The 14,785-nt window shown below is 36.6% G+C and overlaps 2 protein-coding genes across 3 annotated transcripts; one reads left to right on the top strand and one right to left on the bottom strand.

Annotated features, from left to right (window-relative positions):
- Positions 1-867: 867 nt before the first annotated feature.
- Positions 868-4,307, bottom strand: LOC137739761 (uncharacterized). Of its 2 annotated transcripts, XM_088700779.1 has the most exons (6): positions 3,822-4,288; positions 2,621-2,838; positions 2,397-2,525; positions 1,404-1,535; positions 1,184-1,298; positions 905-1,114 (listed from the first exon to the last, which is right to left on the bottom strand). In XM_088700779.1, the coding sequence occupies exons 1-5, from the start codon at positions 4,153-4,155 to the stop codon at positions 1,185-1,187; spliced, it is 927 nt and encodes a 308-aa protein (XP_088556905.1). In that variant the 5' UTR covers positions 4,156-4,288; the 3' UTR covers positions 905-1,114; position 1,184. The 2 variants fall into 2 exon arrangements, with proteins under 2 accessions (XP_068335566.2, XP_088556905.1); XM_068479465.2 differs by having other exon boundaries at positions 868-1,298; positions 3,822-4,307.
- A 6,842-nt stretch (positions 4,308-11,149) lies between these two features.
- Positions 11,150-13,922, top strand: LOC137738633 (tubby-like protein 8). Its single transcript, XM_068478111.2, has 8 exons — positions 11,150-11,762; positions 11,978-12,092; positions 12,506-12,682; positions 12,785-12,837; positions 12,919-13,015; positions 13,199-13,288; positions 13,372-13,464; positions 13,665-13,922. Exons 1-8 carry the CDS (start codon positions 11,251-11,253, stop codon positions 13,806-13,808), a joined length of 1,281 nt encoding a protein of 426 aa, XP_068334212.2. The 5' UTR covers positions 11,150-11,250; the 3' UTR covers positions 13,809-13,922.
- The last annotated feature ends 863 nt before the right edge of the window (positions 13,923-14,785 follow it).

Here is a 14,785-nt window from a genome sequence, read left to right as displayed (position 1 = left end):
CAGAAGAATGAAGAGTAAGTTTTAATTCACCAAGTGATTGTATAAATACTAATCAAGTGTACTAACAGCAATCACATCACTGCCTCCACTGCCTTGCTAATTAGAACCTAAAACGGTTGTACATTGATACACTTGTGTAATGAGATGACTAAATGATGATGAAATTAATTAATTAGACTAATTAAGTGATATAATTAATCAAAAAAGTCTAAATTAACCATAGAAGCGATCAACTTCGTTGTTGAACTTAAAAGTAGTTCAAGTTCTTTTAGCCTATTGATTCATTACCCCAACAAAGGAGAAAAAACCCTACTTTCTCTTTACACACAAACAGCCGGCCAACTAAGGGAGAGGACTACTCTCTTGGGTTATTTCCATCATCCATCTCACTTGACTTTCTCAAGGTGGAGCTTAAGAAGATATCCATTTCTTTCAAGGTGGAGGAAGCTAAGAAGAGACACTCCAAGGAGCAAAGAAGTTGGTGGAACTCTTGGATAGGATTAAAGTCTAGATCCAAAGGTATGAGATCCAAATCCTTCTCTTTGCTTTAATACAACCATTTGTCATACCAAACTAAATCTGAGATTTGCATGACTATAACTCGTCAAACAGGAGAAATTTTAAGATCCAACACCCTAACCATGTGTACCGTAGGGTCAAGGCCGAAAACATCACACACCAATCCCATCCTCCCTAATTTTGAGGCCCACACTTACGCCACTCTGGTCCCACGCTCTCTTATTATACCTGGTCCCTCTCCAATTTCAAATCACCCTCCCTATGACTTAAACGAATTAGTATAAATCATCCTAGTGTTAGTATTGAAAAAGATTATAAATTTTTTGTTAAAATAACATTGTTATGCGATGACATGGAAATCTCTTCGTGCTTAAATTTTTCAGGATGAGCATCGAAGTTGGCACATTGCTAAGCCGTGTTTCTTTGTATAGAAAAGGCCCATTTTAAGCATGCACAAGACTGAGCGAAAAACAGAATGCGCCCGCCACTTGCACCCTAATTCGAATCTTCCTCGACCTAGTTTACAATATTACCTTGTCAAAATGAAGTAAAACAGACAAAAACACAATTCAATTTTATTTCTGCACCTAGTTCAATGATGGAAGAGAAGCAATCTCTGGTCCTTGGTTGTATTAGTAATCACTGATATCGTAGAGTATGTTTTCCTAGACAACTTTCAAATCTTTGAGCCATGCCGTATGGAGCGGACAGGGATCCGGCTTTCCTTCGGCAATTGCCTTTTCGGTTAGAGAATAAAACCAACCATTTCTCCATTTAAACTGCAAGCAAAAGGCAATCACCACAGTGAAAAAACAATTAAACTCGTTCGAGTCACATGCGTATATGATATATATATATATATATGGCTTGCATGCATCTCTCACCTCTTTAACTGCAGTAGGAAAGTGTGCAACCGCGCGTGAGTATGCACATAATCTGTCCTCCATGGCTTCTTCAAATACCAACCCCTTCTCTGCAGCAGCTGCAGAGGCAAGCTCCGCAATGAGACTAGACACCTGAAAGAATAAATATCGGTCAAGTTTTTATTGGTTCCTTTTCTTAACACATAACCAATGTGATGAGCCAACCCTTTCCTCCCTAACTCCAAAAATTTAGTATGGACTCTATACTGCACTAACCTAAAAGTGGTTTCGTGTCATGATACTTCTTTGTCAATGAAATGAGAGATGTCCATTCTTATGCAAGTATTTGGACAGTTACAGTTCAACCTAATAATCTGGTTACAGCCTTGGCCATGATAATTATTATGTGTTTGGCTTGATGTAAGCCAAGCAAAACCAGACCCACACCCCCAATAGAATTTACTTTTAGTAACCTTTCAGCATTCTGTAACAAACCAATGTTAATGGAACAAAACCTCGGTGTTATTTTTACTAGAAAGTCATGCTTCCCAGAAATAAATAAATAAATAAAAACTAGGAAGTCATGCATAATGATGAAGGAAAAATACATACAAAAGAAAGTAACCTTAGAATTGCTATTGTTGCAAATCAACGATAAGAAACCAGTTTATAACGAAGTAAAACACAAGGAATTGTTGCTCCATCATTAAGTTCAGACAACTTATGAGATTCCAATCATATGATATAATTTAGTCCCTCTTTTCATCGTCCATTGATTGTAGTTCAGTTCGCTAGCTATTATGCCATACGTGGTAGAATTACAATAGCCAAAAGGTAACAAATACTAGGTAAAGTAAATTTGTACATGGCATTTCCAAATCAGCAACCTAATCATGAAGTAGAAATTGTTTTGGACAAAGATCCTATTTCACCATCAATATGCCAAAGGCAGAATTGCATTTATTTTCTAGTCTTTTCAACTTTAAAAGAAAAGATAAAAGTAAAAAAGATTACCTCAAAGCGGTATTCTTTCTCTACACCACCTACAGTTGTTCCTGGATGACGAGCTCCGACAAGCATGAATGCTGAAATCCAGATCAACTTCTCTAACATCTGCTTCTGAAATGCTTCCTTGTTGAGAACCTGCTTTATATTTTCATTCATCAGTAAAAGACTAACGCAACAGAAAAACCAATTCCAAATTAGTGTAAAATGCTACGCAGATATTATTCTTTTACCTTGCAAGTGAGGCCTCCAGCATGTAATCTATCGGCTACTGCCGATGCCCACTTCCCATATGACACAGTCAGTCCTTCAGGATTGGTATCAGTCTTTCCATCAACAGGAGGTTCTCCAAGCTTGGAGACAGCAAAATATGCTAGGACTTGGTCAGCATCACCAAGACCTTTACTTTCAAACCATGGTTCCAGCATTCCATTCTGGAAAAAAACCAAATCTGCTGGATTGTCAAGACCATTGGGTCAAGCAAACCAAGAAGCAAAAATCCAAAACAAATTTTGCAAATTAGGTGAAGTAAAAAATCCAGTTAAAGCCATTCACAGAAGAATGCAATCTGACATGTCCCCCTTTCTCCGCCAATTTTGGCAAGCAACAAAACTTGAAAACAAGGAGAGGGGGAGCATGTTATATAGGTTTGATTGACATGTAATTTAACTGAAAGTGAATGTTTAGAAAATTGCATTACAAATAATGAAGTTTCGTATCAGCCTGAATTATAAACTGCCAAGCTAACAGTGGTGCTATAGCTGCACAAGGGAGTGCTGCAAACAAATGGCAGGAATATTTGGTCACAAACTCCTAACTTTTTCACATATCTTATAATCAGTAGTGAGTAAATTCAACAAATCTTCGAAAACACATGAACAATTTCATGAAAGAATAGAAGTCACAAGCTGAATTTTGGTCAATGAAAACTCCAACTTCATATTTACAAGAGACATAGCAGTCGAACAAAGAATTCAGTCATCTAATTTGGATCCAATAATTAACAGTATGAAGGTCCACTTTTGAGATTCATCACTCAGCATATTGAGTTTGTACTAAGAAACTCCATTAAGCACTCTATTACATGAACATGAACCAATAGTTCAAAAGTATTGGGTTTGAATGTAATCACAAGTGAAAAGCCCCATCCAATCAAATTCCCAACTTACTTCCACTTCCAGTAACCAAACAATTCATATACATATAATACAGCAACAACAACAAAGCCTTATCCCACTAAGTGAGGTCGGCTGTATGAATCCTAGAACGCCATTGCACTCAGTTTTGTGCCACATCTTCCATAATTCATATACATATAATATTAACAAAAAAGTTGATTGATAACTCCTGAATTTCATATAAAAAAAACCATCAACAAATCAATTGAAACTGCTCAGACAATAACTGGAAAAAAGAGTGAAGAGAAAGTAGTACCGCTCCATCTAGGCCTTGGAGTGGCTTCAAGAACAGCTTCAAGATCATCATTCCTAGTGCAAACCAAAATTGGACCTTGGAAATCAAGAGGCACGGGCTCTCCTCTTTTCACCAGCAAGTCACCGCCATTCCCCATCCCCTCCAAGGCCCTTCCGACCCTTCCACCGCCCACTATCACTGCAGGTACCACCTTGGTTTTGGCGGCGGAGGCCGTAGCCATGGCTGTGGAGGCCTTGGCTCTGATTCTTAAGCTGAGTGTTGAAGTCAGTGAAGTGGGTTTTCTAGTGAGGTGGCAAAGAGTGGAGCTAGAGAGTGCGACGGCGCTGCTGGCCATGGGTTACACAGAAGAGTAGTAGTCAGGGAGGACATGATGGTGGTTTGGATTTTTGAAGTGGGTTTGGTGTGGGAGTGAGGAAGTGAAAGAGATGAGCCACTCGTTTTCGGCGATTGCCAATCCTTCTATCCAAATGAAAATTACTAGAGTTCGTTTTACAACAGCCGTTGAATTATATTATCTTAGCCCAATCTCATCCGTTGGTTTAGTTTATTTATTTAACAGAGTTTATACATCTAATTAAGTCATTCTTCCCAATCAAATAAGATTTCATCTCTCATTAAGCGTTAGATCAAGCCACTTGGTACTACAACATGGTCTAATGGTATTCCTCTTCACTTGTAAGTGAGAGATCTTAAGTTCAATTCATTATTGTTAGCCCATCACGAGGCTAAGCACCCTCCTTTTTAGTAGGTTAGATAATATTGTTTGTTAAAAAAAAACCGTTGGTTTATTTATCGAAATGAGTTTATTTATCAATTAAGTCATTCTCTCCATTCAAATAAGATAATATTTCATCTTCCAATAACCATTAGATCGAATCTTCTCATCTCAATCGAATACATCAGATCATTATCTATTTGTCACTCACTCTTAGTAAATTATAATTCATCAACCATTTAACAATCACACTTATTTCATAATAATAAGCTTCTAATCACTATATTCTAAAAAAAAAAAACTCCCAACCACTAAACCGTAATGGTCCAACCATGAAATAATAACTCCTCATGCGAAGATGATAAAGTAGTTTTTGCAATGGCATGGGTCATGTGTCAGCACTTCTAAAGATGCTTGAAGGCTTTGCCCAAGAAGCAAATGAGCCGCAACACGTTGCCACCTCATCACGTCGAAGAAGAGTAAATCGAGATCAGGAAGAGAGCCATGTTCAGCTTATGCAATTACTTGTCTGGCTCTCCATTGTATTCGCCACGCTTCTTTTAGGCCAGCTTCTACATGAGACATGAGCTGTTTGACAAGATCATGGAAGGAGTCATCACTTCTATGATTATTTCACTCAAAAACGTAATGCAGTCGGTAAACTTGGATTCTCACAATATGCAGAGATAACAGCAGTCAGCAACTTTCGAGTATGCTTGCGTACGAAACCCTCACTGCTTCCATTGACTAGTATATAAAGGTTTCAGAGAGAACATCTTGAGAGTCTTGCAGGAGATTCTGTCATCCGATCAATGCCGTCTTCGGACCAAAATATCTTTGTAAACCCACTAAGCATGATTTACAGAGACTTTTGAGAAAATCTAAGGAACGAGGGTTTCTTGGCATATGCTTTGGAGTCTTGCTTGCATGCAATGGGATTGGAACAAATGTCCAAGGGCATGCCATGGTTCTTAAACTGGCTACAAAGGGTGTCCCATCATTTTTCCTGAAGCTGTTGTATCATATGATACATGGATAGGGCATTATCTTTTTTGGATCTCCCGATTTGTGTAATAATCTTAATATACGCTATACATCACCTCTTTTTAATGATGTTTATGAGGGATGTGCTCCACATGTTCGTGAAAGGAAAGACTAGAGATTTTAGGCACAAGATTTCCAATTTCACCAGGTAGTATAAATAACAATGGAAGCATGTATAGGCCATTAGTCAAGTTAAATCCCCTTTAAGATTGCATAGTCTAGTGCTAATATCTCTAGTTGTGGTATTTAAAACAAAGATAAAGGTTTGAGGAATTATACCTTTGGATCTAGCTTGTACACCCACCAAAGTCCTCTCCCAAGTTTGCACCTTCCTAGTAGGATCTTCCGCATTTTCTTCTTCCAAGTCACTCAAGGAGAAGGCCTCCAATTTCTCCACACCTCTAGGAATGAGATCAAGGATGTATGAACTTAGAGGAGGAGAAGGGACTAGTGTCCTCCTCAACTAGGCAGCTGACCCTATTAGTTTTTATTTTTTATTTTTTTTTAACAAACGGTATTACACTAAGAGGGAGATGAAAGACTTAGCCTCACAATGAGCTAACAATATTGTGGTTCAAATTCACCTTTGATGAGAATCAAGCCTAAGAACCACTAAAAGCCTAAAATGTGAAAGGCTAATTCTTGTCGTTATAGAGAGACGGAGTGACTCATGTAAGAGGCTCTCTCTCTCCTCATCACCTGTAGAATTGGCCATGTATAGAAAGTGGTGTTTTGATATAGACGCCTCATTTTTAAATGTCATAGACTAAACATCTATTCCCTTAGAAATTTAGATTAAACATTTTCCCTACAATTTTGGTGCTTAATTTCATTTCATTTTATTTTCTTAAAAGTCTATTCATGTTATTTCTTTACTGGCATTCTTTTTTTTTTTTTACTCCTATTTTTATGCATCTCTTATTATAATGATTTCAGATTTATTTTTTATTTTTTATTAAAATATTTATTTTAGTAAATTAAATAGAATGTACAAAACCTTGTTTTTAGGTACGTTTGGTTAATCGGTACAGTTGATTATGTCGGCGTTGGTTACTTATAAGATGATTACATTTAGTTTATGGTATATTTGAACTTTTGGTACATTTAGCTTCTTGGTACATTTGGTTTCTTAGTACATTTGAATTTTTTGTACATTTAGTTTTTGGTACATTTGAATTTTTGGTATATTTGATTTATGGTACATTTTTTTATTTTCGGTACGTTTGTTTTTAACCCATAAGTTTTATTAATTTTTTTTTTAACTAATAATGAGGAATTAGTTTAATTAATATTTTTTTTAGAAAGATTCATTAAAAATGTAGGAGTTTAATTACTTATTTTAACTCTAATCAATTATTATTTTTATAGAAAGAGTCATTAAAATGTAGGAGTTTAAAGGACTAGGAAAATTAAATTTCCTAGATTGTCGGCAATTAGTTACAAGGTGAAGTGAAGATACCTTTAAACTAATTACATATAATTTTAAAAAATAGAAAAATATTGATGTGGCAATTGATCAAAACCTCTTAATCAAATCTTAGAAAAGAACTAATATTTAGTTTAAAAAGCATTAAAAAATGTGAAAGACTCCAAATTCTCTATAGAAATTGGGGCCTTTTGGGCCTAATGTCACTTATTACATCTTATGTCATAAATTATGCCCCATGAGTTTTGACCCAACGGGCTTGAAAAGCCCAAACTATTTTAAAGCCCTATTAATGTCTTATCATTAATTTATTAATATGAGACTCTCTAATTAATCAAATCTCTTTACTATAATCCAATTAATTTCATTCATCTCCTACTATCATCCCAATTCACTAGTATATCCGTGTATGATTTATATTAGGTTATAATTAGTGAGGCAGTAAAGTGAGTAGTCTTAATATAATCACTTAGTAAATTAAAACTTATTTTTAACTCTCCCATCATCGAAGATTAAACTATTTAATCATCGGGATGTTCCCACAAGCCAATGTTGACATCTAGTCATGTGTTAAGGCTACTCAAGCTAATGTAGAATGCATAGAAGAACATTTTTGGTATTAATTACAATGTAATTCAATCTTTCTTTCTTTCAATACTATCACTCACATTATTAGGGTATAGATACTTTATGCCATACCTCTAATGTGATTATCTTGTTGTATACGGCTCTATTGAGACGTGTAAGAATGCCTTCCTTTACCACGTTTGATATTTCGACCAAATATTCCTGAATTATATCTTAGAGTATCTCCCTCTTATATTGAGGGTTGAATCTTCGTTTTAACTCCTAAATTCATTTTGCTTGTGCTGACGCATTTGTAGCGACGAGCACTCTAAGAATATGTTAAAAGAATAATTTGTCACAAGCACGAAAGACAATGAAATTTTAGCATTTACCCTTCCAAGGGCATTTGGTCATTGCACGATTATGAGGAAAAAAGTACAGGGTAAATTTGTTGGAAAAATAGGGGTATAATTTCTATATATGTACTAATAATTCATGCAATTATATACCAAATAATTTGCAAACTATTAAAAAAATACAATGCTAAATGCATATGAATGTGGATTTGAAGAACCTGCAAACTCGTCAAGGAAAATGTTAGATATTTTGTCCTTAAAATAAGTTTACGCTTCACTTTAGTGCTCATGGTTGATCGGGACTTATCTTTTCAGATGCCACAACCATGTCTTTGTAATAGTATCACTCCAAATCACAAAACTCCAATAAACCACGATTGTGTTGAATACTCTCTCATATGAAATCAATAAGACTCTCTAATAATTAATGCACGCTATGAATGATTATGTGAATGTGGAAGTGAATAAATAAATTGCAGTAGAGATTAACCTATTTATAGGCGTTAAAACATATTTTCATTTAAAGTTGCAACCATTCAAAACAATCCAACCAAAACAGCCATTTACTTCGTACCAATGCCTACAAGCATTTTGTTACCAATAGATACATTATTTGGCATCGGTAGGAATTAGACCTTTCCATTCGTGTCCTGTTTTTTGTATTCGTGTCGTTTTTATAACATACTCAATATTTTAACGTATCGTATAACATCCGTTAAAGTAAACGGGAAATATAACCCAAATCGAAATCGACTTATTAATATTATAAGGTAATATGACCCAACCTAGTACCGGTTAAAGAAAATATATTTTAAACAATAACTAATGAAAATGAAAAACATAATTTGACCCAAAAAATGCAAAACATAATACTAAATTAGTATATGCATACCATGGTGTCATATAAATATTACTTCAAAACATAAAATAAAATATTTGTCTTTCAAGTATTACATACCCAAAATAAGAGCCTAATGAAAAAAATATTAGTACATTACTACAAAATACCAAATATTTAAGGATATACAAGATGAAGGTTGAGTAACATTGCACCTTTTTTTTTTTTACAAAAAAACCCTTCAAATTTTATCAATCACATAGTGCCAAAGTTCTTTTATTCTCACCAGCAACAACAACATCAGAACTTTGAAGTCAAGCAAATCCGTTCCCATGATTACCTGGCTGATCTATTCACCAAGTCATTGCCTAAGTCTACTTTTCAGAAACTCGCCCAAGGAATCGGTATGCGTAAATTATCTGAGTTGAATTGCTTGTAGTTCTTTTTTTTTGGAAGTTATGTCTAACTCAGGGGGAGTATCTTGAAGCATACTCAATTGATCTTTATGTATTCTTTTTCCTACGATTAGGAGTATTTTTCTTAGTGGATTTTTGCTATCTAACGAGGTTTTGATGAGACACCCATCTTGGGATGATCATATTCTGTTGAGTTCACTACTTTTGTCCCGTATGACATTTGTTTTAGACATTATGTATACTTTTCACTTTTCTCCTTACTCTATAGGTTTTCACCTGCCTTAGGTTTTACCATAGCGAGGTTTTGTGAGTTTTACTACCAACGCATACTTTCTTCAATTTGAGACTCGCATTCGTTCATTGTGTCGACGACTTCATCATCTGTTCTACCTCAATTGTTGAAGACCTAATGCGATGTTTTGTTTGAGTATTTACACACTCAATGAGGAGTGTTGCAGTCCTATTAGACTAGAAATGTGATTGTGTAAATCCTAATGTATTTAGGATATCTTGAAATATTCTCTTTAGAATTGTAATCCTATTACAGTAAGGATTTAACCTATCATACCACTATAAATAAAGGCACAATGGGGTGAGACAACACACACCTTATAATTGCATCTCTTTTTCTCCTCTCTCTTGCCGCCAACCCCCTCTCTCTCTAATCCTAAATACAGTTCAGTAAATTAGGCCTACCACATTTATTTAATTTTTAACGATATTATCTACAATAAGAGGATAGGAGAGTGGGACAAGTCTCACACTTTGTTAGCAATAATGTGGTTCGAATTCACCTTTAGTGAAATCGAACTTAAGACCTCTCATTTACAAGTAAAAAGGAATATTACTAGACCGTAATACTAAGTGATAAATAATAAAACATTTGAAGTACCAAAAAATACTCTCCACTAATTAATAATTCAAAACCAAACACGATCCGTTTATTAGGATTAATTCAAACATGTCTCCCGCCCATTGTGATTTCCCCTTGACTTCGTTTATCGAGTCTCCCATTACACACACAAACTGACAAAAGGTCAACATAATTTGAATAGTTACCGTTATCCCACCAAACCAGAGACAAATGAAAACATCCTATTTCCTTTCCTCTAGATGCAAAACACAAGAAAAACTCCGCAGTTTCCAATGCTTATTCAAATTCAAACATCCTTGATCCCACTACTTTACCAAAAAATGGTAAAGAAAGCCAGAGAGAGCCCCACCATTATGCAAATGTAGCAGAACAAAGCTGGGTGTTGTTTTGCATGGAAGTGGATCCTATCCTATGATTCTGTTTGCGAGGATTTCGAGAATTACTTATTCGTGTTTGTTCATCTGTCATCTTGTAGTTAGAAATTATTTTAAACTATTTTATTTAAAATTGACCACAAACAATGCTTAACAAAAATTGATCACACGATATATGACGAACAGAGACAATAAAATGATTTCCAAAATCCTCACAAAATGATCCGGAGAGGATTCTCATCCGTTTTACATAAATTTTGACACATCTGGAAACTATACCTACAATTAGACGTAGCATTTTGGACCCAACCCGTTAATCCGACCTGTTAATATTAGTATTTGGGTGGATGCTTAATGGGTCAGGTCACTAACGGGTGAACCCGTTAACAACTCGTTAAATAACGGGTCACTTTGGGTCAACCCATTAGACCCATTAGCACTCGTTAGTTGAGGATATTTTAGTAATTTCAGTCAAGTCTTAACAACAAAAAATAAACTATATGCAAAAAAAAAAAAAAAAAAATAATAATAATAATTGTTAACGGATGAAACGGGTGACCCGTTAGCTTAACGGATCGGGTTCAAGTGATTCGTTAGCTTAACGGGTTGAGTTCGAATGATCCGTTAATTTAACGGGTCGGGTTCAACCCAATCCAAACTCAATAAACCCGACCCGTTTACAGGTCTACACACAACACTAACTCACCTACTATTCAGTAAAACAACCCCAGCTTTTTGTACTTGTTCATTCAAGTGAAGATTCAAATTCTCCCTCTCTCTACAACATCATTCAAATCTCTCTCTCTCTCTCTCTGAACCATGATGATGGATGGTTGCAAGAAAACCACACTAATTCCACGGCAATCCTCATACAACTCTCTCTATGACAATCCCCTCACAGACCAGAAACACAGCCGCAGCTACAGCGAAGGCATCGCTTTCACCTCCAAGAACGACAACTCGAACCCGAACCAATCACCCTTAAACGACAACAAGGAGAACGCAATGCCCAACAAGCCACAGCAGGCCGTGCCAGACAGCGACAAGGAGAATTTAGTCGCACAAGAAAACGGGTCTTCCTCTTTTGCGATGCAGCCATTGAAGCCGAGGAATTTGAAGTCTCTGTCCACTGGCTGCAGGGCCCTCAAGCCCTCCTCGCTTCAGTTCTGTATGCAGGCGAATGAGCCTGAGAAGGCACTCTTTGGTGGGTCCATATCCACAATGTGGGACCCACCCAGCAATGGGTCCGACAACTCGAGCTCTTTGAAGATCTGGGACTACTCCGATTCTGAGGCTGCCCCGGCCTCATCTTGGTCTAGTCTGCCTAACAAGTGAGTTCTCTGCCCAATTTGCTTACGCTTACCAAGGGGGCTCGTAGCTCGATTTATTTAGAGCATTCTGCCTTGCATCCGAGGTTCCTAGTTCGAAACACCACCTCCCCCAAAATCGCTTGTACCAAAAGTTATGTTTTTGCTAAAATATGAAATTTTTGTTTCTTTGAAAAGATATTTACTAGACGTGTAATTTATTTGGTGGGTATTTTTAGGTCATTGCTTTGCAGGCCATTGCCAATGGATGTGGGAAGGTGCACATGTGTTATAGTGAAGGAAGCAACCCCAGAAGGATTAGATGGGGGCACTCTCTATTCTCTTTATACCAATGTAAGAATGTTGCCTATATTTTGGGGAACTTTGAATAGCTTATGGCATGTTCGATTTAGCCAATAACGTAGTTGTCTTGTACAACTCTTGTGCTGCGCGTAATGCTGGTCAGTCATTCCTGTATTTAGAAGGTAGAGGCAATGTTAGAATACTGTTATATCCTGTTATTCCCAAGATTGCGAAACAAATTTACGAGTTTAGTGAAAGCACATAGATGTTTGTTACTGGACTATCAGGGGTTTCTTTTCGACTTGTGAATCGAATATGCATTGTTAGTTTGATTCTAACGTAGTCTTCACGGCTTCATCCGTGACCTGCCCGCCCTGCTCTATTGCTGTTTGTGTTGCACTAGTTTGAAGCTCCATGTTTTCTGTTATAACTTGTTAGATTGGTGTGGCATTGCGATATTTCAGGAAGGCAAGGGAAGGCAGGACCGGAAACTAGCTATTGCTCACCATAAGCGGCGGAACGGGAAATCTGAGTTAACTATTGCTCAGAATGTGAAGGGAGTAATGTCTCATTCAGATGATAGTTTTATTGGGATTGTAAATGCTAACCTCATGGGTTCAAAATACCACATATGGGATCAGGTTTAAAATGAACTCTATGAATTATTCTTACTTGTAGAAATCGTAATCTGATTTCTTTGGACATTTTATGTCATTTGGTGGATGATACAGTTTTAACTGCAGGGTGGTCGTCCCAATTCCTTGAGCAAGGAGGCTAAATCACTTGCTGTTGTAGCGTAAGCCTCCCTCTCTCTCGCTCACACATGCGCATGCAATCTCCCTCCTCAATTTGTAATGGCTGCTCTTTGTCTCTACAGGTTCACGCCAACAATCTCAAGCTGGACAGGAAGTTACAGACGTATGAGGGCATATATACCCAAGCACCAATCCATGCAGTTAAAAAACACAACGCAGGTGATCTTAACAGTTTCTAAGACATCTTAGGTCAATTCTTACATTACATCGATAACTTGTGCAGACCAGGTCCTTCTAGTGAATATGTTATCTTTCTCAGTGCCTAGTAATGTAAATTGCATTCAGAAATCCAGTTTTTGGGTCAACTTTTTAGCTTGCGCGGTACACATTCTTCTCTTGCAGGTACAACACATTAAGGGACTGCCAAAGGACTGGGAAGGGAAGCTTGACAAAGTCCATCAGCTATTCTCACGAGTTCCCCACTACAATAAAGTAGGCCTATTACCTAACTCTGTAGGAATTTTCCTTGCTTTAATTGTTCTGATCTCCATTAACGGAATTCTGTTTTCATCCAGATTTCAAAGCAATATGAGTTAGACTTTAGAGATAGGGGAAGAGCGGGTCTTAGAATCCAAAGTTCAGTCAAGAATTTCCAACTGACACTGGAGGTAACTACTATGAACAATCGTGATTCCGAAAATCTTACTCAGGCTTATCTGAAACACGTATATGTTTAAGTGCCGTAGTGTCTGTGGAAACAACGTGATCATCAGTTAGAATTTGTTATGATAACGGGATGAGAGAACCAGTGTTAAATTAATCTTACATGACTATGGGATTCTAACTTGTATATACACATGTTTGTCAGGAAAACGGAAAGCAGACAATTCTGCAGCTCGGAAGGGTCGGGAAATCGAAGTATGTGATGGATTACAGATATCCTTTGACAGGCTACCAAGCGTTTTGCATCTGTTTGGCTTCAATTGATTCAAAGCTTTGCTGCACGGTATAGAGCAAATTATCTGCCACTGCGTTTTGTAGTTCAACCTCTGAACACATGTATTTCTTTTTCCAATCAACCTTCCATTGTTCAATATTAATCACTACACATGAGCAATCTTCACAAGCTGTTAGCGTTTTTGTTATAAGTATGCCTATAAATCCATTTGGGAGTAAATAGTTTATGGAAATTACTTAGTGTATTAAGACAAGTTTATTCAGTTTCAATATAACGGGCAAAGATTATTTTTTGTTAACTAATTGTGATTAACTAAAACAATACAAGTCCAAAACAATATTGATCATTTAAATTTGGGGTTGCAAACTAATAGATTTAGGTTATTGAGACCAATCCCAAATGACTTAAATATTCTTAATGTTTCTAGTCATAGAATTGTTAATTGGGCTTTGATCATTTGTTAAGAATAGTATGTATGATGTTTATGATGACATGTCTCATGTCGTGTGGGACGCTAAAACAAATACATAGGAATCCAAATGGAGTTTGAGTTCACCAAACGTGTCCAGACACGAATTCTTATAGGTGTATACTAGATGCACATTCATGTCAATAAGAGTTAACGGTTTCAGTAATGCAAAAATAATCCTTGGACCTGATGTGTCACTGTTGTCTTATGGATAACTCAATGAATTTGAGATGTGCATTACACCCTTTAGGGTAATTGAGTGCATGGTTCGGGTCATTATTCCATTTATGGAGGTAGGTGAGTGTATAACAAGGAATCTCTAACCTTCACAATGCAAGGAGAATGCTCTTTCAGGATGATTCAGAATTCTCTGGCCAGAGCATATAATTGAACAAACCAATGAAATGTCGTTTAGGCAAAGTGAATTGAAATTGCTTATTCAAAAGACTAAGGGCACTGCAATTAGAGAGGAATTGTATTGCATTGTAATTGTAACGGAATAAGTTATCCTCTATATATTCTATATTGACTTTGGTGTAGTGTTCGAAAAATTAGCCTAGGC

The sequence above is a fragment of the Pyrus communis genome, chromosome 9 (genome assembly GCF_041283825.1).
Source record: "Pyrus communis isolate YQ-2024b chromosome 9, ASM4128382v1, whole genome shotgun sequence".
Lineage (NCBI taxonomy): Eukaryota > Viridiplantae > Streptophyta > Magnoliopsida > Rosales > Rosaceae > Pyrus > Pyrus communis.
The sequence above is the reverse complement of the archived record's forward strand: the minus strand, read 5'-3'. Positions and strand labels throughout refer to the sequence as shown.